The sequence below is a fragment of the Oryx dammah genome, unplaced genomic scaffold, assembly GCF_014754425.2.
Source record: "Oryx dammah isolate SB20612 unplaced genomic scaffold, SCBI_Odam_1.1 HiC_scaffold_23, whole genome shotgun sequence".
Lineage (NCBI taxonomy): Eukaryota > Metazoa > Chordata > Mammalia > Artiodactyla > Bovidae > Oryx > Oryx dammah.
Window position 1 is genome coordinate 52,405,511 of NW_024070207.1, and position 21,337 is coordinate 52,426,847.

Genomic DNA, 21,337 nt, shown 5'->3' on the forward strand with positions numbered 1-21,337 from the left:
GAATTAACAAATTTGAGTGAATTTGTGTTTTCTTAATCACAGTAATACAGACATGATTTATGCTATGGAGTTTGGGGAGCTAACAAAAGATTAAAACCATAGTGCTTAATATCCATATGAAGTTTGGATCACCTTGTGGGTACTCTGGAAATTGATGTCTAATGAATGAATGAACCAAGAATAACTCATCCAATGCCCACGTGCTTGGGGTGCTGCTTATGGCCCTACTGTCATTTAAAGGCCTGACTAAGGTCTGCTCTGATTTTCAGAATTCTTTGGCGATCTGGACACGTTGATGGGGCCCCTGACGCAGCACAGCAGCATGACCAACCTTGTCCGCTACGTTCGCCAGGGACTGTGCTGGCTGCGCATCGACGCCCACTTGTTGTAGTGGCTGCGCCCCCATCTCCAGCCTTGCCACCCACCACGCTACCTCTGCCAGAGCGCCGATGGGCACTGGTGGAACTCCACTCATTTGGGAAAGTTCTCTTTGATTATGTTTATTTTGATGCTTCTTTTGATATCTGTGAAAAACAGAAGTCATTGTAAGTGGACACTACACCTTGAGAGCAGTGTATCTTTTATCAGTCATTTTTCTGTATTTTCTATGCATTTCACAGATCCCACCATCCTTTTGTGCTTGATGGAATGACAGTCCCTATAGTATTTTTTTAGGCCCACACTACCCAAAAGAAAGAATGGAAAGCAATTGTGAGAACAGGTTCCTGAGAAGTGAAACAAAATGTCATATATATATATATATATATATATATACATATATATGTCTGTGTGTGTGTATGTGTGTGTGTGTGTATATATATATATATATGTCATATGTCATGTATATGTCTATGTATGAACGCAGACACAGAGAACCTGCAAAGATTCAAATTATCAGCAGTAGCCATTCCCCAAACTGTGCTGTTCTGTCCAGATAAGAACGTATTTCAGAATCCGTTGTTAAACTTTTGTGATTCCCACAGACTCAGTTTTCAGATGAGAATTTTCATTGTTGAAACCCACTGGTTAGATATTTTAGCAACATCAGAAAGTTAAGAGTGTTAAGAAAATTCATGAGCACAGCAATGCCACTCTGGAACGGTACTCTGGCATACAGCCAGAGGACTTTTTAGTTAGTATCCCTTTCCTGATTCCCTATTTGAAAAATGTCAAGGATGAGAAGGAGTGGCAACATTTATATCAACAACTTTAAGGCATCAGCTGGCATAAGTCATTTTGAACTCCATGATTTGAGGCATAAATCCTCACCCGTGATTCTCTTTGTGTAAAGCTCTCCTTTGAAGGGCAGTTCAGTGGTGCATGCCCTAGTAGCCTGGATGCTACAATCCAGTTTAGAGATGAGAGATGAGAGGGCTCTGGCAACTGTCCAGGGAATGCACACCTCTGCCTCTTTTGCAGTTGATTGGTGGGTCCATAACTGGCAGGACTTTTTTGTTTTGTTTTGTTTTGTTTTACTGTGTTTTGCTCAAATCTCTGGAAACCAAAGTCAAGTTCTCACTACTAGAAGTAGTCATACACAGTTTGCTTCCTAATGGCTTTAAAATATGGACTTCCCCAATTATTATCACATTTGTGCTATTTTACAGAATTTCTTTTTGACTTCTTTCTGTTTTCTTCTACCTTTCTCTTCCTTTTTCTTTTGTTTCTTTTGATTTTGGCTCATTAGCTTTTGACTGAAATACAATCACTGATTTTATTCAAGTCTATATTATCTTGAATCATTTCCATGAAAATCCCAATGAAAATTCCAAACTCTCTAAGTTGTAGCTAGTCTTTTAACAAAAAATGAGCTGGGGTAGTGCTTCACCCTAGGGTGGTTTTAAAAGAGCTCTGAAGATGGGGAACAGTTCCGTTGATTTGGAGATATTCCAGAGTCACTTGAGACTATCCCCACCCCTTTTGATCCTCTGCATTCATTTTGTGTCCCTAAACATCACAATGTAAATATCATCTTTGGTGTTCCAACCCACTAGAAGAATCCCACACACATGGTAAAAACTATCCATACATTAGTTAGTTCCTTGTAATTACCTGCTGGTATCTAATTCCATGTAGCCTTTCATCAGCTGAATTATTGGATTCTTTTCACTGAGTTATGACCAGATAAATAATAGATACATGCCCATAAAAGTTGCAAACTTGTATGATTTTTGAAAGCAAGTCATGCAAGTGATAGAAATGGCAAAGGATCCCCTCTACACTCTCACTGTCAAGGTTAGCTATTATCCCCAGTTGCAAAAGAGCCAGATTTGAGCTCCACTCTGGTCATCTTTGAGCTGAAGGCCCTTCGTGGTATTATAAGGGCTGTGGATGTTGTTCTCCAGTGGCTGAGGCCACATTGTGAAGATGACAGCTGGGAGCATCCAAGCAGCTGACCCAGCACTTTTCATGCCCCCAGTGTGGTTGAGCTGGATGTTGGCAGTCTCAGCATCAAGCCTAACACACACAGACACACAATGACCAATGCAACCCAAGAGAAATCTTTTCTGAACCTCTTAAGTGAGGAGCATGATCCTATGAACGACTCCAGATACCCAAAGTGGGTGTCACTTACACAGATGAAGCTGATGGCTCTGCAGTGACTCAAGATCTCTGTTTGTTTCCCATGGCTTACCAGGTGGAGTGCCTGACTATGACTATATAATGAAGCCCACTGGTCTGACTTGCATGTTCAACCTAGACCATGATCCTAGACCATCATGGATTTATGAGTAGATTCTTCTTGAAATTCAACCTCCAGGAACTAGACATTAAAATGTAGGAGCAGTTTCCTGGGGATGCAAGTATATTGCCTCATGAACGAAAGACTCGTATCTCTAGTTTCAGTGAGTCGTTCTATCTACCTGACACACAACAGGGAGACAGCAGAGCAGCCTGCTTGCTGCCTGACGTGTTACCTCTGGTGGCTGAGTGTAAAGTGTGTCCAGATCAGCAGCATGATGATCAAATCTGACAGGCGAGCTCAGGATCACCACCTGATTATTTAGCAGACCCATTTGTAAAGCAGCTTAGAAACCAATTAGACATGGAGGATGAATTGCCTTCCTCTCCCTGGAGATGAGACATCTTTCAGTTTCCTGATTAAGGATTGTTGCTGTTTTCTAGGCACTCTATTCATCATGTTGTAAATGGTGATGTGTGTCGTAGGTGTGCAGCATTTTGAGGGACTGAAATAATATTTTGTCAAGTAAATCACTTCAGTGTACCAGTTTGTGGGAGAGATATGAGACATGTGGGTGGTGGTGAGAGATCCTGCTTGAGACTATGATGGAGGCTTGACGAGACACATCTCATAGAAAGCACATGGAGTTAGGGTCATGGGCAAAGAAATGGGCAGCTCCACCGAGCAAGCAAGTTCACAAAAGGATCTCAGCCCTGCAAACGGGACCCACATAGGGCCACCATTATGCCTTCACTTGTCACCCAAGCTCCAACCACAGAGAGTTTGACAAGTTTATGTTATGATATTGGCTTGGCTTTGTATTTTAATTAACCTTGGATTTTTTAGTGGTTTTGTCATATTACTGTCTGAGTTCAGTAGGTAGGATTAATTTGAAAAGAGTATACTAGTGTGTTCCTCAGGGTAGAATTTAGCCGTGAGCATGTTGTTAGCCAGCCTGTAGACTGTTAATTACTTAATAATCTCATTGGGAAAATGCTAGTAGTTTTCTATTTGGATGACAGAATTGGAAAAGCAGATTAGCTGCTGCTAACTTTTCAAAGACTTGAGGTTGGGATGCCTTTTTTCCATGTAATGACATTAAATGATTCAAATCTCTGGTCAATAACCAAGTTGCTCAATTTGAAACCATTGGCTGAAATGTATTTTGTTGAGTTTCCAAATGGATGAATTTTCCTTTGGACAGCACCTTAGTAGGTGTGTTGGACTGAATCTTCATTGGGAAGATACTTGTCCTCTCAATATCTTTCTCAAAGTTATCTAATTTGGATTGTTTTATTGAAATTTGCATCCCAGAGGTTGAAGTTGGAAAATGAAGTTGGAAAGCATTTCTGAAGGCAGAATCGATGGAGATGTGGGGGTGGAGCCCTCACATATTTCTCAATAGACATGATAAAATTCACCTGCATGAGCTGGCAGGTGGGAGACACCAAACTGGATCACTGGGTAGGACTACTCAGTAAGGCAATGAACTGCTTGCTTAGAGAAGCATCACCCTCCCCATTGAGAAAATGTGTGGCGAGACACTAGCGCTACACAACATTGAATGGATGGGTCGATTCCATGCCCCCAGATTCAGTTCCGTGGGGAAAAAATATGGAGCCCGTTGTCGCTTACTCTATTGTGCGACTGGCGGACTAAATTCTTCTTTGTCGTCGTTATCGTTGTTGTTGTTGTTGTTGCTGTTGTTGTTCTCATTTCCACTCGCACAGCCTTATTCTCATAATGAAACTCTGATTCATTTCTCTTTGGTGTTCGCAAACTCCAACAACAGAACTGGTATCTGTGTATTGATAATCAGCAATGACCCTGGCAGGAGGCTAATCAGACAGGCTGGTCTCAGACATCAGTCCTACCATCTGATATTTTCGGGGAAAGTAAAAGTATGAATTCCCTTTCCGTTCTCCTCCTCACAAGCCTAGAAGCCCCCTTTTCCAAGAGCATCATTTTTCTGTCTGTAATCCATCAACTCAAAGCAAATAGCATTGTGGGGAGGGCTAGGGGGGTGGGGTGGGGGTTAGAGGGTAGGGAAGCCCTTCCAGGCCAGGCTGCAGTTCTTGCCCCTTTCTGCTTCTGACCTGAGATGGTAATGACTCCATCAGGCTCACCATGGGTTTAGAGGACACAGAATTGCTGTTCCGATCCATGATCAATCATCATTCTTCTAAGAGATTGGAGCTTTGCTGTTTCATTAACTGTGCAGTGTAGACTAATGGTGTTTAATAAAAATCATTCAAAATTTCAAACTCTTTTGCCAGTGACCTCAATTTTGTTGGCTCTTCGATTTGTACCAGACTTTGAGGAGGGAAGGGGGAACACAGGAAGCCTGCTGCCAGGCCCCTGACTCAATGCTGTGAGGAGCACCCCCAGGGCCCACCAGCACTTGCTGGTCAGGTGCCACATGCAGACCAACTGGGAACCCTCGTGAAGAAAGAATGTCTCTGTGGATGCTTGTAGCTGGGACTAGTGTGCTCCTACTGAGGGTATCATTATTCTCCAGCCTCTGCAGCATGAAGCCAGCTGCCAGATCAGGCGCTTAATCAGAACTGCAACCTGTTCAGTTCTGGCCTGCATCACCCCTGTATCTCTGAATAGGGGAAACATCTCAGAGCCTAGGGCCCAGCAGGGTGCACAAGGCCAGCCAAATGCGCCCTGCCCCCCAGATGCTGGTGCCCTTCTGTGGTTCTGCAGTACTTGTGACATCAGTGGGAGAGGAGACCTTGGGCAGGAAGCAGCCTTGGGGAGGAAACCCCCAAAGAGGCTGAATTGGTATCATGTTGCCCAGATCCAGTTAGCTTCTCCTTTGGTCTGCTGAACACACTACCAGTGACCCATTGCTTAAACATTTAACAAGCTCTCTGAGAACAGAAAGCAGTTGATTTGTAGCATTTGCTAATCACCGTGGTGTAACTGCTCCCACCATAGCCTATTTCCAGCCACGTCACTGAACACAGAGTTGGAAAGAGATAGATGCAAAGTTGGGAGACCAGGCAAACCAGCTCCAACACAGGACTGATTGCAGCCAATCAAAGGGGCTCGGAGTTCACACTTATGTTCTGTGCACACACACGCACACACTTTAATAACAAACTATTACATCATTTTCAAATATGGGTCAATCTTCTAGGAAATGTGGATAGTCTATGATGAGACCCCGAAGGTGTGGGTTTTAAGCTGGAGGGAATGAAGCCCTCTTGAGCCCAAAGCACAGATGCATTGGTGGGAGTATGTGGGTCATCTCCACATCTGCAAGGTAAAATGGAAGTGAAATAAGTGCTTAGAAAACTCTCATGGTTGGTTAAAAATAAGGATAGGTGAGTATTGTTATTATTTCATTATTATCATTTTATTATTATTAAAGTGCCCAAGTAGTACTTCAAACTTGTAAATGTCACTTGGATAAATGATTTACTATTGCTCCTACTAATGACAGCCTTCATCTAGTTAGGAAACATTAGGCCCTCTGTGGAGAAAGCACAAGTCAAAATGCACTGTGTTGTTTTCTTACTATATGGCAACTCAGTAATTCTCCCATCTCCCTGTTGTTGTTCAGAAGGTTTTTGCTTTTGCTATTAGTAATTGAAGTTATTTAGCATATGTTTTAATTTTAAAGTATCTATTTACTATCCTTGCTCTGAAATCAAACTAAAATGTCTCCTGGATCAGTTCCATGATTAATATTTAGAAATTATCTTCCAAAGCAAAACAATTCCCTTTTCTACCCAATATAAAGAAAGCAGTGTCACTAACAAGAAGACATAAAGTGCAGTGTATTTTTCTAAGACAATAAGGTTTTTGTCAAAAACACACAAAATCTTTTTTTTCAAATTAGACCTCATCATAAATCAACTGAGAGTAGAACAGAAAGTCTCAAAGGACCTGTTCTCCTGGTCCCATGAATCTTTTACAGTTAATAAGAGGTTTGTATCTGGAAAGGTTGAAGAACTTGCTGTAAAATCCTATTTTTCTTTAAACATTTCCATGTTCTGTCTGGGCCTGTGTCCACAGTCAAGTGTTAGCCCTGAAGGATACCCGTATCTTTTATGCATTCTTTCTGGCCCCTCTCTATCTCCCTTGCCTCTGCAGTTCTTTTTGTGACCAGCATGATAACATGGTTGCGCAGGGGGTTCTTCAAGCCCCTCATGGTATTCCTGCAACATTTGTCCTGACTGGGTATGGTCCCATCTGGGTCTGGTTAATTGCTATCACACTCACATGGGGACTTGGCATCCCCCAAGGCCATGGGCCAGTTTGCATGGAGACAGAGAGCTAGAAATGTCTTCATCATCATCCGGTGATTTTCTATTTCAAAACCATCCTCATGAATCAATCATATTCACCCACAAATATTACAAATGAGATTGATTCTGCCTCAAGACAGTTTGTCAAATAGTTTTCTTCCTGGATGATTTTACTCTCTGGGTATTTTAGAAAGGGAAACATCTGAGATGAAATCCCCCACATTTGTTCAATTCCACAAATAGCTGTTTTTTTTCCTATTTTCCTCAGAGTAAATAATGCTTCTAAAGATGGTTTGATGTAGTATTGTCTTTGGATAAAATAAACCCTTTAAAAGTGAGCCTGGTGGAGCTACTGTGCTCAGAATGCCCTTGGGGATCAGAAGATCCCTCAGATTCTTCCCCCAAGCACACTTGATGGGCTGACTGCCATATCCATAGGCTCCTCCAAGAAGAGACTGGTTTCTGTTCTGTTCTGTGCTGGTGATTGTGGTGGCTGTGGCTATTCCTTGTCTCTCTCTGTCTTGCTTATCTGGCTCTGGCTTTCACTTTCCTGCTTGGGCTCTTTCTGTCTCTAAGCAAATGAATAGTTGAATTCAATGTGAGCTTCTGAACTGTAACTTGTTCTTTCTTTTAAGACATGACAGATTAATAAAAATAGGTGTGTTCTGATTTCAAACATCTGGAGAGGCATGCTGTATTCTGAAACCGTGATATTATAACAACTGCATTATCATATGGCAGTATAAATACTCATCTGTTGAATTCATTTGTCCGGTTGTAGAACTTTGTGGAGCAGTGTTTTGACCTTGACGATGCCATTTTGGAGCAAGTGCAGTGGCTGCAGGCAGATGAGACACTTTACATCAGGATTTTTCAATGAACTTTAGCTGGAGGCCTGGCGATGGCAAACATTTTCAGATGTTGCTGTAACCATGATAAATGTGAAGCACAAATTTCTGTTCCAGAAATTTCCCAGAACTCTTCAGTCAAGGTGGTTTTATTTTAGGTTCATCTTTTTCTTTTCTTTCTCTTTTCCTTTTTTTGTCTTTTTTTTATTTTGAAGGGGTTTGTTATTATTGACTGAAGAAATATTTTGACCGTAATGTGTATTTCCTCCTGTCTTTCCCTCTCTTTCTCTCTCCCATCTCCTTCCTTGTTAAAATATTTAAATCTGGAGTCTTTTGCAAATCTGTATCAGATCAGGCCAGGAATGAAGTCTGAGTCTAAGCAGACATTGATGGGTTTTCAAAGAGGAATGTTCCCTATCCCTGTGGCCTTTCCATGCCCCACACTGAAGAACCAAAGGGCACTTTTCTAACATTGTTTGAAACCTAATGCAGTTTAACAAATGACTCCACGTGTTTTTCCAGTACTCATTTGACTGAGACTTGAAAAATACCCCCGAGACTTACCAGGGGTGTCTTCTGCCTGGTCTATAGCATGTGTGTTTGCTTTGTATCTTAGAGGCATATTCCTGTCTTGTGTGCTCATTTGAAGTATCACCTCACATTCACATTAGCCTGTATATAAGAACCAGAGAGATAATCCCCCCACATGTTGTAAATGAAGATGTGACTCTATAAAACTTTCTCTCCTTCTTGAAAATAAGAAGACATTTTCATGCATATTTTAAACAGAAAGGTTGTACATTTAAGTGTCATGGAAATATTTATTGAGTAACCAGGATACAAAAGGGAATTTAATTGTCATCATATGCTCTGTGTGTGTGTTGGTGGGGGGGAGCTCACCAGCACTGTGTCACTGGACAATTGTGGCTAGCCAGAGTTGCCCACATAGAACATGTCATCTGTGTCTGTGTCTGTGTGTGTGTGAGGGGGGGCACACACGTGCAACACGTCTAGCTTGCTGTTCTTCATGGGATTTTAGCTTTTTCTTCTTGAAAAACGTTGTACAGTTCCAGGAAGGCCATGGCTCCACTGCTATGCGAAGGCTATTTGAAATATAAACTCCTGTTCCCTTGGAAGCTATTATCACGGTGTTATGGCTCAACTGCATGGATTCCATTGGCCTTTGTGAGAGGAAAAAAGTGAAAGTGAAAGTCGTTCAGTCCTGTCTGACTCTTTGAGACCCCATGGACTGTAGCCTGCCAGGCTCCTTTGTTCATGGGATTTCCCAGGCAAGAATGCTGGAGTGGGTTGCCATTTCCTTCTCCAGGGGATCTTCCCAGTCCAGGGATCGAACCCACGTCTCCCCTGTCTTATGCGTTGCTGATGGATTCTTTACCATCCAAATCACTAGGGAAGCTCAAGAGGCTCTGTTCAAATCCAGCTAAGTTTCCAAGAGAAAACCACAGGCCGAGATACACAGGGAGACAGAAAGATGGAGGCTGTGGCATTTGAGCTGAGTTGAGCCCTTAAGGTTGGTGTGACCTTGCCCTTGAGCTGCAGCTCAAGTCCCTGAGGCTAGTGTCCTGGCTTGGGCTCCCTCCGTGTCAGTTGATGAGCAGAACCATCAGAAATAGCCTGGCCTGGTTCCTGAGGAGTTTTACCCCTAGTGAAAGACCCTTTTCACACTGGGGGCACCCCAAGTGACCATAAAAATTTGATGGTCACTCACAAAGCACCTACTTTGTTTTACCAAAATCCATTTCAGCTTTTGAACCACTTTTTCTTGGGTGCAGATTTCTAATATTCATACTCATTACAGATTCACTGACTGTCACTGTTCTTAACAAGCATGCTCATCTCATCAGAATTTCAGTCAGTTCTGATGTTCTGTATCGACTAAGGTAACTGTTCAAACATCAAGCAGTGAATGAAATGGTACCTGGTTCCTCAAAACTGGTTTCATGTGCTTTACGTGAAGGAAACTGTATCTGCCTGTGTTGCTTTGCATTTCAAATGTGTGGCACACAGGCATCTTGTTGGTGCTTTGTTCTCAGTACAGTAACTCTGTGTACAAACGTTTTCATGTAGTTTTGTTGTTTTCCAACACGATGTCTCTGTAAAAATTATATTGGCTAAGCTGGCGCGTTGGTTTCTCTCATAGAGGCATTAACTATACTGCCAATGCATTGAATTATTGAAAAATGCAAAATAAAATTTTTATGAAAATCTCATATCAGACATGTAGATGATTCTGCTTACAGACTTTCCAGCCATAAGTACCAAATTACCACTCCTTTTGTGTTCTAAGGCATAGTCAACACCCCCATCCAATTACCTCAACAGCTTTAAAACAGAGCCAGAAAGAGCATAACTCTCACAAAGCCAATTCATTTGAAGAGAGACCTTTGGTCTAGCATTCAAAGCCCATTGAAGAGAACATGATCAAGTGTTTAGTTATCTGAGTTCCTAGTACACAGCACAAAAAGGCTTGCAAAATATAAAGTCATAATTGCAATGGTTTTTAAATTATAAAGCTAGACTCAAAACTTAAAAGCACAGCCAATGACTATGGCCATTTCCGGTGGAGGTGTGCAGTCACTGGCCTGGGAGGGCAGCATAAGCAATCATTTTAGGTGACAATAATGATGTCAAGTCATCAGGAAAAGGTTCAATTATTTTAAGTATATCCTTTTTACTAAGGCAGGAGAGCCAAATATTTAGAACTATTACCTTCAAAATGTTTAACATTTTCCAGGCAGTGCCAAGGAGGTTTCAGCTACCTAGAATTTTCATTTATAAAGAATCACTTCCCTGGGCATGCAAAACGAGCAATTGCAATGCTAAGATACCACATGGCACAAAGCACTTGTATGTGAACATGAAATTAACAATCAGCTGAGTTGAACTTCCTGTGAGCCAGTGAAATGCACTTGGCGTGGCCCGATATTCTGACTCTGCTGAAATAATCCAGGTAAGAACACTACTGTAGCTAACTGTGGCTGAAACTGAAGCTTGTAATACTATCACCAAGCATTCCGAATTCTTTCCATAATTTGAAGCCCACAATGTCGGTAAATATGAGCATTGATCTTAGGAGATAATGAAGAAATATTTAATCTGAGTAAATAGAGCTAAACAGAGTATAAATTTGTTCTTGAGCAACCAAGTTGTTTTCACCTTCACTCGAAAAAACAGGTGTCATAAATTATAATCATGCCTAGGTAAACGTGAGCCTGCGTGCAGAGAAGACCCAGGAAGAAAAAGGCAGAGGGACATTTTTTTATGCTAACTGATCAGTTTATGTGGTGGTTACTGTGTGCTAGGCCCTGTTCTAGCACTTTCTTATATTAACTTATGTAATCCTCTAATGACCCTATGAGATAAGTATCAATACTATTATATTCCTGTTCCATAGATGATAAGACAGAGGCACAAGATTAAGCAGCTTGCATAAAGTCACACAACCAGAATTTGGACAGTGTGGCCCCAAAGCCCTTGATCTTAACCATTACCATCTACTGCTTCTCACTATCCTTCCAGAGGAACCTAAAGAAAAGGCCTTGGGCCAGTCTTCCAGAAATGCCACCTTCCATGAAGACTGAGATCAGGACCTGGCTGGAGACAGCAACTCAGGAGAAAGGTGGTGAGATGGGACTCCTTATGCTTGGAAGTATCAAATAGAAGAGAGAGCACCATCTTGTCAGCCAGCTGGACACTCTGGTTGGGTTCATGGTTAGGTCTTTGGCTGTCTGAGCTTTAAATCAGTCCTCTTGGAAGGCAGACCTGGTGTGGCTTAACTCCTGTGACCCGTATGCACAGAAGGGAGGCAGAACATCCCTGAGGAGCAAGTGTCCTGGGCTTTGAAAGAGGATTTTAGGTCAGGCTCTTGCTGCCTGACAAAGGAAACTCTTAACCTGTCTATGCCCCACTTCTTTCCTCTATAAAATGGAGTTGATAATATCAATATTCTCCCCACTTCCCAGAGATAAGCAAGCTGTCATCAATGTAGGTGTTTCTCATCCTACATCCCCTCCTGGCAACTCTGAGGACTGTGTTGCCCCAAAGAATTTCCCCCAACATGCTGCCATTATCAAGGTCAGCAAACTTCACCCCTGAGGGTGTTAATGGGGCAACCACCTGGTTGCCTCGCTGGCTGGGGCTGTGCCACAACTGGGTAGATGTGGCAGAATGTTCCACACAGGCATAGTGGGAGGAGGCATGAAGCACTGAGACTCTTGCTTTGGTCCAAGAATATGTTGAGATTTGTGAGTTTCTTCAGGAAACACCTTTCAGGCTTAGTGGGTGATTTTATCCCCTGTCCCCCTTTTTTTAGTAAAGGAAATAAAATCTGAAATCTTTAGCTGTGATACAAGTCGGATCTATGTAATTTCTTAAGGGGGATTTTGCCCATAAGTTTCAGGTATGGACCTTGGAAAGTGACATGCATTTTCCAGGCCCTTGGTACCTAGGATGGATTCTGTGTGGCTTGTGAACTGGGAGTCTACTGGGACTGAGACTCATAGGACCAGGAGGCAAGTGGAAGGCAGGAAATGACTTTCAAGCCCTGTCTTTCTAGTGGCGACTCTCCACCCTTCATTCTACCCACTTTCTTGGGGTGGGGGAAGAAGATTTTGAGAGTTAAGAGGGAATAGGAGGTGATGGTGCCTGTAGTGCTCTAGAGAAAACATCCGGTAGGAACCCAAGCTCAGAGTCCTCTTCTCCAGGGAAGGGAATATGTCTCCCGCTTTTGTAACTCACCAGGAATTGCCCAGGTAGTTCCGACCACAGTTCACTTGAACATATTCTCATTTCCCAAATAAGACAGACCCTGCAGCGACCCAGAGATGTGAGGTTAGCCCCGAGAAGGGGCTACTGCACCTCTCTGGAAACATTGTCCTGGGCAGGGCTGGACCTGGACAGAGGCTGATGGGTGGTGAGCTGAGATTCTCTCAGAATTCCTGACTTTGAGGACACAGCATAATCCAGGGAGCAGGAGGAGAGTGTCCCTCAAGGTTCTGTTGGCTGAAACTGGTTAGCTCAAAAGCCTGCTGATGAAAAGCTCAAACATTTTACACATCCATTCATTTCAGGTAGAGCCCAGAGAAGCACATTTTTCCCTTTGGAGAGCATGCTTTACAGAACCCAGAAACTGCCCAACATCTGATTGCCCTAGATAAGGAAAACCCAGGGGCTTTAAAGACCCCAAGGCACTGAGCACATCACTGAGATGCTTCCACCCACACTCTGACCGCCTCCTGGGAATTCCGTTGTTTTCTTCCGCTACTGAGTGGAAGCTGGAAACCTCTGGAAGGTCTCATCTTGTGAGGGACACTTCATCCCCACACGAAAACGTGCCAGAGGGTCCCCAAGATGAAGCCTGCTGTGAGCTACTGCTACCTTGTGGCCGTGTCTTTTTCCTCACTCACAGCCCCCCACCCCTCAAGCACTCATCCCCACCTGCCTCCCACCACCTGCCAATCCCTTGAACTCACTACATCCAGGTGGCAGAAAGAGTCCTGAAGGATCAAGTGACAGGGAGTGGTGGCAGACTCCACGTGGGGTCCCCTCCTGACAGCCTCCAAGCACCCCAGACACCCCCTAAACTGGCCCAGTCTTGGCCTCCACTCACTGAACCGAGTCCTGTGCCAGCCACCAAACAGATCCTGAAGCAGAGCTTTCACTGGGAAAGAGCCAGCTCCCCTCAGGGGTGGCCCAGACAACTCTGGCGCCCCTGATCATGCAGGCCTAGTTCCCACCCTACTGGCTGCCTCCCCAGCCACCACCCTCCAGCCTGTGGGGTAGGGGGCCTCTGCACAGGCTCTGGACTTAGGGCCCAGCTCATCTCCAGCCCTCTGAGCAGAGGCACCTTAACCTTGACTGGATTGGATGGCTTACCAGTTCCTGGGGTCCACCCCCAGAGAATCTGATTTTTGATTTTGGCCCACCTTCAAGGGTGGCACTAGTGGTAAAAAAACCACCTGCCAATGCAAGAGACATAAGAGATGTGGGTTCAATCATTCTTGCCTGGAGAATCCCATGGGGAGAGGAGCCTGGTGGGCCACAGTCCATGGGATCACACAACTGAAATGACTTAGCACTCACTTGAGCACTCAACAGAGCTTACAAAGGGTATGTACACTGTAGGTGGGGGTCTGGGGGGGAGGCTGTCTTAGCTTCCCACCCACCACAAGTCTCTTGGGCCCCAGAAGACCATCTCCTGCTCAGTGAACTCTTCACCCTCACCACAACCTTTGGAGCAGTGGACCTGGAGCTTCTGGAACTCAGACCCTGCCATCCATGTAGGCCTTTTCTCTCTGCCTTAGTTTCTCCAAGCAGAAAAGTATTCAAGGAAGCCTTACTTCTGTACTACTTAGAGGAGCATAACAAATTAATGAATTAATTGTGTTAAGCTCATTAGTTGGAAGAAAAGTGCTATCAAATGCAAATTATTATTATTATTATTTTGAAATCCTGTGGCTGTCATTGCAGAGTTTGCACTTAGTTATTAGACACTGTACCTTTGCCATCTCTCAACCCCCGGTTCAAAAACAATGCCCCATGTTTTGCTTCAAACCATTAATTTGAAAATAACCACCTTGGTTCTCATGATGTGCTGATGGGGAATGATCTGCCCTGGGAACTTGCCAGCAATTATAAAAAGAGATTCACATTAGCTGAAGCTCAAAGAGGAGAACCGGCCTGAAAGCAGGAGGAAAATATCCATATCCGATGCCACCTTCCCTTCCAGGGTCTGCATAATGATGATGTGGTAGACTGGCTTCCAGCACCTTGCAACTCCTGAAGGGGCCTCAGGGTCTCCATGGGAGGCATGCAGCCCAAGCCGTCTTTCCTTTTGACTACAGCTGCAGCTGTCCTAGGATAATTGGAGGTTTCTTGGCCTGGGAACTCGTCAGGGGCAACTTGCCTTCCTAGCCCCTGCTTCCCAGGCCCTCCCAGAAGAGCTGAGCTGTGCTCTCCAGATAGACTCACCAAAGGGCCAGGCCCGATTCCTCCAAGCCTCCATCTCAAGTTCCTGCACACTTCTGTCCCTTTCCCTTGGGCTCTGCATCCTCTCTGAAGCTGAGTCCTTGCAACGCTGTCTCCCATGTGGGTCCTGTGGGCTTTCTGTTCAATGGGCCTAGCCCTCATCCTTTGGGGAAGTGCCCACCTCATTCCCAGCTCAACACAATCCTCCTGAGTCCATTCTCTTCCTCAAGAATGCTCCCCAAGGTCCAGCCTCTGCCTCCCTAGCCCACTATGGAAACTAGTGGTCAACTGTGGGACAGAGGACTGGGTAGGACTGTGGTAGGACTTGCCACAGACTCTGCTCAAGCTCTTAGATGGCCCTCAAACATGCCCATCAGCTTCACAGCCCACACAACAGTGCCATTTAGCACTTGTCTCCTCTGTGAGGGCACCCCCACAGGACCTTTCGTTGAGTGCATCTATCACCAGGGGAGGGAAATTGAGATGAGAAAAAAGCCTGGAAGCTGAGGCAAAAATGGGAGTGTCCAGACACTGGCTTCCATTCTCAGTAACTTGGGTCCATGAGACCTGCTCTTATGCACAGCAGAGGTGTCATGATTCAGAGTTATGAGGTTGACATGGATCGGAATCACCCCTCTGCTGCTTGCCAAGTTGTCTTGAACATATCACTTAACCTTTCCAAGTCTCAGTTTTCTCATCTGGAAAAGAGGGGGGTGGTCAAAAAGATGTCTCCCAGTATTGAACCCATTTAAAGGGTATAGCACAGGAGAAATCTCTCCTAAGTATATGATCATTAACAGAGACATCCTACCCCCTGCACCACCACTACACTCACATGTGGGGTTTGGTTTGGGATTGGTTCTGGGACCAGCAGACAAACCTTACCCACAAGGGTAAACCTGCTTAGATTGATAGATTGCTAGCAGACCACAGGTGGTACAGGGTGATAAGTCAGGACAAGCAAGTTGAGCTCCTGCAGAGAGGGCATCTCCCATCAGGGCAAGGGCCAGTGGGATGAGGCTGTAGCAGCTGAGGCAGGGAGACTGGGCTAGGGCCTTCCTAGGGCATCAGGAAGCCAGCTGCTCCCTGGACCTGTCCCCAGCCCACCCGGGGCCTGGCTCACCACCTCTGCCCATGTGGCTGTATTTCCTTCCCACCTTTCAGGGCCTATAATTTATAGCCCGGTAAACTCTGACTTCTTTGTAGTGGAGCCACTGTTGTTTGTTAGCATAATCATTTCTCAGAAAGCATGTCAATAAAGGCTGGGGAGTGAGGCAGAAGCCACCACCCGCCTCCCACCACCCCAACTGCTAAATAATTTCTGGAATGAGTTGTCAGGAACCTTTTATTTACTGATTTCGCGCATTTCATTTATTTCTGGCATGGGGCCAACCTTCCTGACAGTTAAGATTTATTGATTTAATTGCCTAGGGTAACCATGCAATAAAATCATCTCAAAGATAAATTTTCATGGCACTGTGCAGCATGGAGGTAATTTTTCAAATGCTATGGCTATATTTCTGCAGGTTACAGGTGCAAAATTTGCTTAAAGCAGGGATGTCTCATTACTGCAGTATGGGAACATCAGGGGGCCAGCTCTTTGGTGGAAAGTCTTTAGAGAGAGAAAGAGCAAGTGAGAGAGGAGATAAAGAGGGGAGTTGAAGAAAGAGAGGGAGGGAGGAAAGGAAGGAGGGAAACAGCCTTTTCAGGAAAGAAATGATATTTCCTTAATTGGTTCATAGATTCAATGCCCATGAGAAAGTGGAGCTTCACTTTAATTAGGAGTGGGCTTGGAGGTTATTTACAGTGTTCTGAGGAATCATTTGTTTCCAGCTGTGCAACGCTTTGTACTGCAGGAGCGTGGCAAGGTAGATGATTGCCACTTGTGACACTCGCGTTTATTGCTTCTTTAGATCTTTTTATTTACCCTGTTAAAGTGATCATTATGACTCTGAACAATGGGTAAATGAAAAACTCTGATTAACTCCCAGGTTAATGGTAACATTTCAGGAAGTCAGAAATAGCATAAACTTTTAACAATGTGAAATCTTTTCTTATCTCTCTTGATTTATTTTACAGTGTTTTTGCTTTGATTGCAGGTTTCAGATGGTGCTGTTTAATAGCTTATTAAACTTGCAGCCTAGCAGCTTTGCTGTTTGGATAAAATTTTCTTTTTGCTCAGGTGTAAATTTTGGAACAGGTAGGACTTATTTTTTCCACCTCATTGCATTCCCAGGGCTTGGATCTGGCTGCTTTTCTTGGATGCTCCTGGTGACCCATGGGATCCTGAAGGAGACAGTCTGAACCTGTTGTCCTGGAAACCTCACCCTTACCCATCATTGTGGGCAGGGTGACAGGTGGGAACTGGGGAAGGTGAACCTGGATGAGGAGCCAAGGACCACATGCTGCATTTGAATCCCAGCCCAAGCCTCTCATTGCTCAGATAGGGAAACTGAGGTCCAGGGAGTTCGGAGCAGCAAGAGGTCTAAAGCAGATCTCCAGACACTCTGGGTGGCTTTCCCATCTTCCTCCTTGCCGGGCTGTCCTCTTCCCCTTGTGTAGTCGTACCGTCCAACTATGCATAGTTCCTGAACTTCAGTTTCCCTGTCGACAGATGAAGGGGGTTGGAACGGATGCATCTTAAGTGCTCACCCAGCTCTGACATCTGCAGCTGGAAGATGTGTGCACATCTGGCCAGCCTCACCCCTCCACCCAACCACTAGTACAACTGAACCCCGGTCCCCCTGAATGACTGGACCCCTCATGAGTTCAATACCCACACTCCCCAATGGTCCAGGCTCACACCAGCACTGTATCACAGTTACATTTTCTCTCCCAATAGAGTGGTCATGGCACAATGCAGAGGCTGTGATTTGCAGAACTACAACAGAGGCATCTTTCTAATATGCAAATCTGATTATACCGTTCCCCACTTCAAATCCTTCACAGACTCCCCATCAGCCCAAGATAAAGTCCAGAAGCCTCAGCATGACTTGACTAAGCCTGGAGAACCTGGCCCTTGCCTTGCTTTCCAGCTGTTTTCCCCTCATTTTGTCCAACCAATTACCAGCTCCTTTAGAGCTTCCATGAATAGACCAGCAATCAACTCAAGAACTCACAGAAGCACAGACACATACACGTGCACACATGCACACACACGTTATCTTGCATTTTCCTCTTTCCATAAACATTGATGTCTAATTCATCAGTAAGTCCTATGAACTCTACCTCCAATACCACTTCTTGTCTCCACGTCCACTGCCTCCACTCTGATTCAAGCCACCATCATATCTCACTTGCATGTTAGCATATTAAAGACTCTTCAAATTCCCTGGAAGAGGGATGTGCTTAGTCGCTCAGTCATGGCCAACTCTTTGTGACTCTATAGACTGTAGCCCGCCAGTCTTCTCTGTCCATGGGGATTATTCAGGCAAGAATACTGGAGTGGGTTGCCATGCCCTCCTCCAGGAGATCTTCCCAACTCAGGGACTAAAGCCAGGTCTCCCACATTTCAGGTGAATTCTTTACTGTCTGAGTCACCAGGGAAGCCCAGATATACTGGGGTGGGTAGCCTATCCCTTCTCCAGGGGATCTTCCCAACCCAGGAATCAAACCAGGGTCTCCTGCATTGCAGGTGGATTCTTTACCAGCTGAGCTACCAGGGGAAAGGGATGATTTATGGTTAACCCTCAAATGCTCAAAGGTATTTGACAATGGCTTTTGTTGAACAGTTATTAACTTCATTCAGAAACCATTGGTTGAGTGCTTTCTTAGCACTTTGAGTTATTTAGGTGTTGAGAATAGATCACTGCAAACAAAAAGACAAAATGAATGGTGACTGTGGAGAACAGTGTGAACATTCCTTAAAAAACTAAAAATAGAACTACCATATGACCCAGTAATCCCACTCTTGGGCATATATCTAGACAAAACTTTAATCCAAAACACACATGAACCCCAATGTTCATAGCAGCACTATTCACAATAGCCAAGACATGGAAGCCACCTAAGTGTTCATTGACAGATGAATGTATAAAGAAGATGTGGTACATATATACAATGGAATACTACTCAGTCATGAAAAGGAACAAAATAATGCCATTTGCAGCAACATGGATAGACCTAGGGATTGCCATACTGAGTGAAGTAACTCAGACACAGAAAGACAAATATCCTGTGATATTGTTTATATGTAGAAAAATTTTAAAAGGGTACAAACGAACTTATATATAAAACAGAAGTAGAGTCACGGATATAGAAAACAAACATGGCTACCAGAGGATAAGTGGGGCAGGGATAAATTGGGAGTTTACAATTGACATATACACACTGCTATATTTAGATAACCAACAAGGTCTTATATAGTACAGGAACACTGCTCAATATTACGTAATAACCAAAATGGGAAAATAATTTGAAAAAGAGCAGATGCATATATATATATATATATATATATATATATATATGACTGAATCACTTTGCTGTACACCTGAAACTAACACAACATTGTTGAACAAGCAAAACAAAATGACAAAGTGAAGGTCATGGAGATTCTGTTCAGGTGACAAAGACAGGCAGAGGACAATCTCAGCTGGCTTCTCGAATGCTGTTGTCAGTGCTGCTAAAGCAAACATTGAGGATGGTAGGAGAGGGGATAGACTGGAAAAGTGGGAGCTGTGCTGGACGGGAGCACCAATGGTCCAGCCATGGTACCAGAAGGGAAGGCAGTGCATGTGGGTCCACACAGCTTAGAACAAAATATTCCAGCTGAGTCTTCCACTGATCTCAGCTTTCATCACACACCTCCCTGAGCTGCCCCTCAGACACGCACTCCACTCCAGCCATACCCAACCACTTTCCACTTTCCAAAGAAAATACCTTCTTTGACCACACTATTCTCCTGACCCGAAATGCCCAGCCCTCCATCTCTGCTTGGCAAATGCAACACTTTTATGTCCCCCATCTCCTTCCTGGCAGTTAGCACAAGGCCTTGCCCAGAGTTGATGCTCTGAAAGGGACTCTTACCTGAAAATCTACTGTTTCCTCTGTCTAGTTAATACCTCCTTTCTCAGAGCCACACTTCTTACCCTATTTTTTGAAAGAGAAAGTTAAGCTTCCCAAAAAGATCACCCACAACAGGCTATCACGTCCCAGTTAAATACCAAATGATATCATAAGCCGCTGGCCTTGCAGGGCCCCAAATCTCCCTGGGAGGAAGTTCTGTATGAGGCACGGGAAGCTCAGAGTTGCTCTATCCCTCCCCAGCAAGTCCCAACAGCCAAAACCAGCACACCCAAGTCTCTGGTCCTTTCCACTCCAGCCTGATTTACTACAGAGGGGCATGCAAAAGCCATCAAGGTCCTTCCACAAACAAATAAGACAATGGCCAATAAAGGACCAGCTCATGCCAAGAGAGGGGTTTGGGGACCACAGAGGGGCCAGGCAGAAAACCAATCCCCATGAGAATTTCTGGGAGCTTATTAGCACCCAGTGAGTCCAAGGTGAGGGGTGGAAAAATTGAAGGTCTCCCTCATAGGGAAGATTTTAAGATTATAAGGCAGGAAGTTCATGGTGGGGAGGATATTAAAAAGCACACACGTAGCCTCATTTGGAAGCAGTCGGTTGGAAGAATGTGCAGGAACAGGACAGACCTGGCAGCCGCTCTCTGGCCTAGAAAGCTAGGGGCATATTTCTCAATGATCCAGTTCCTATGGGGGTTGGGCAGACTTCAGATGCTGCCCCATCAAACAGTTGCCCGAATTCCAAATGCACCAAAGCTTTTATGGCTCTGCATTAATATTTTAAAATATATCGAGACATTTCTGTCTAATTAGAAAATTTCTATTGTCTGGAGTGCTAGGCTCTGGCCCAGCCAAACCATGAAAGACCTTTTCAGGGTGGCAGCCTTTCTACACCTATGTGGCAGAAATGGCTGGAGTCCTTAGCTTGTCTATGTGGGAACTTGATTAATGTATTTGGCCTGTTGCACATGACAGTGGTCATTACAGAGCATGCATGATGCAGGTAAATTCAGGCCAGAAGCAATTAAAGAAGTCACCCTGGCACAATGCCAAGCCTTGTCTGTTGCCGAGTGGGTTCCACTCAGAGGCATGTGTCCATGCAGATCCTGCGTGAACCTGGTTAGTATGGTGGCAGCAGCCAGATGATGCCCATTTCCCTTTGGATTGTGTCATTGCTACAGAGCCAAGCAAAGCACATCAGATGAGGTTTCATCGTCCTGTAACAGTCCTTCCCAGGGGATCTGTGACTCAACCTGGCCAGTGGGATCAGCCTGAGAGAAGCCAAGGGCATAAGCAACACGTGTCAAGGAGCTGGACTGGGGCTTCAGGTACAGGCTCATCGGTGAGTCCTATCCAGGCCTGACTTCATGATCTGCCAGACTTCTCAGCCCCCATCTTCTCTGAAGCGCTCCGGTGTTTTCTCCACTTATTTCTCCATGACCTCAACAGTCACAGGATGCCCTCTATGTGCTAGGCACCATGCCAGATGTGGAGGATACAGAAATGAATGCAACAGGCTGCCCTCCTCAAGCCGAGGCA

At 44.6% G+C, this 21,337-nt stretch overlaps 1 protein-coding gene and 1 pseudogene across 1 annotated transcript in view; one reads left to right on the forward strand and one right to left on the reverse strand.

Annotated features, from left to right (window-relative positions):
- Nucleotides 1-4,947, forward strand: part of AFF2 (AF4/FMR2 family member 2) — a 375,160-nt gene extending 370,213 nt beyond the window's left edge. The window contains exon 22 of the mRNA XM_040265289.1: nucleotides 270-4,947. Within this exon, the coding sequence (XP_040121223.1) occupies nucleotides 270-391 (122 nt within the window). The 3' untranslated portion in view covers nucleotides 392-4,947. The remainder of the gene's footprint in view (nucleotides 1-269) is intronic.
- The window catches only part of LOC120881565, a 196,594-nt pseudogene continuing 177,500 nt past the window's right edge, over nucleotides 2,244-21,337 (reverse strand).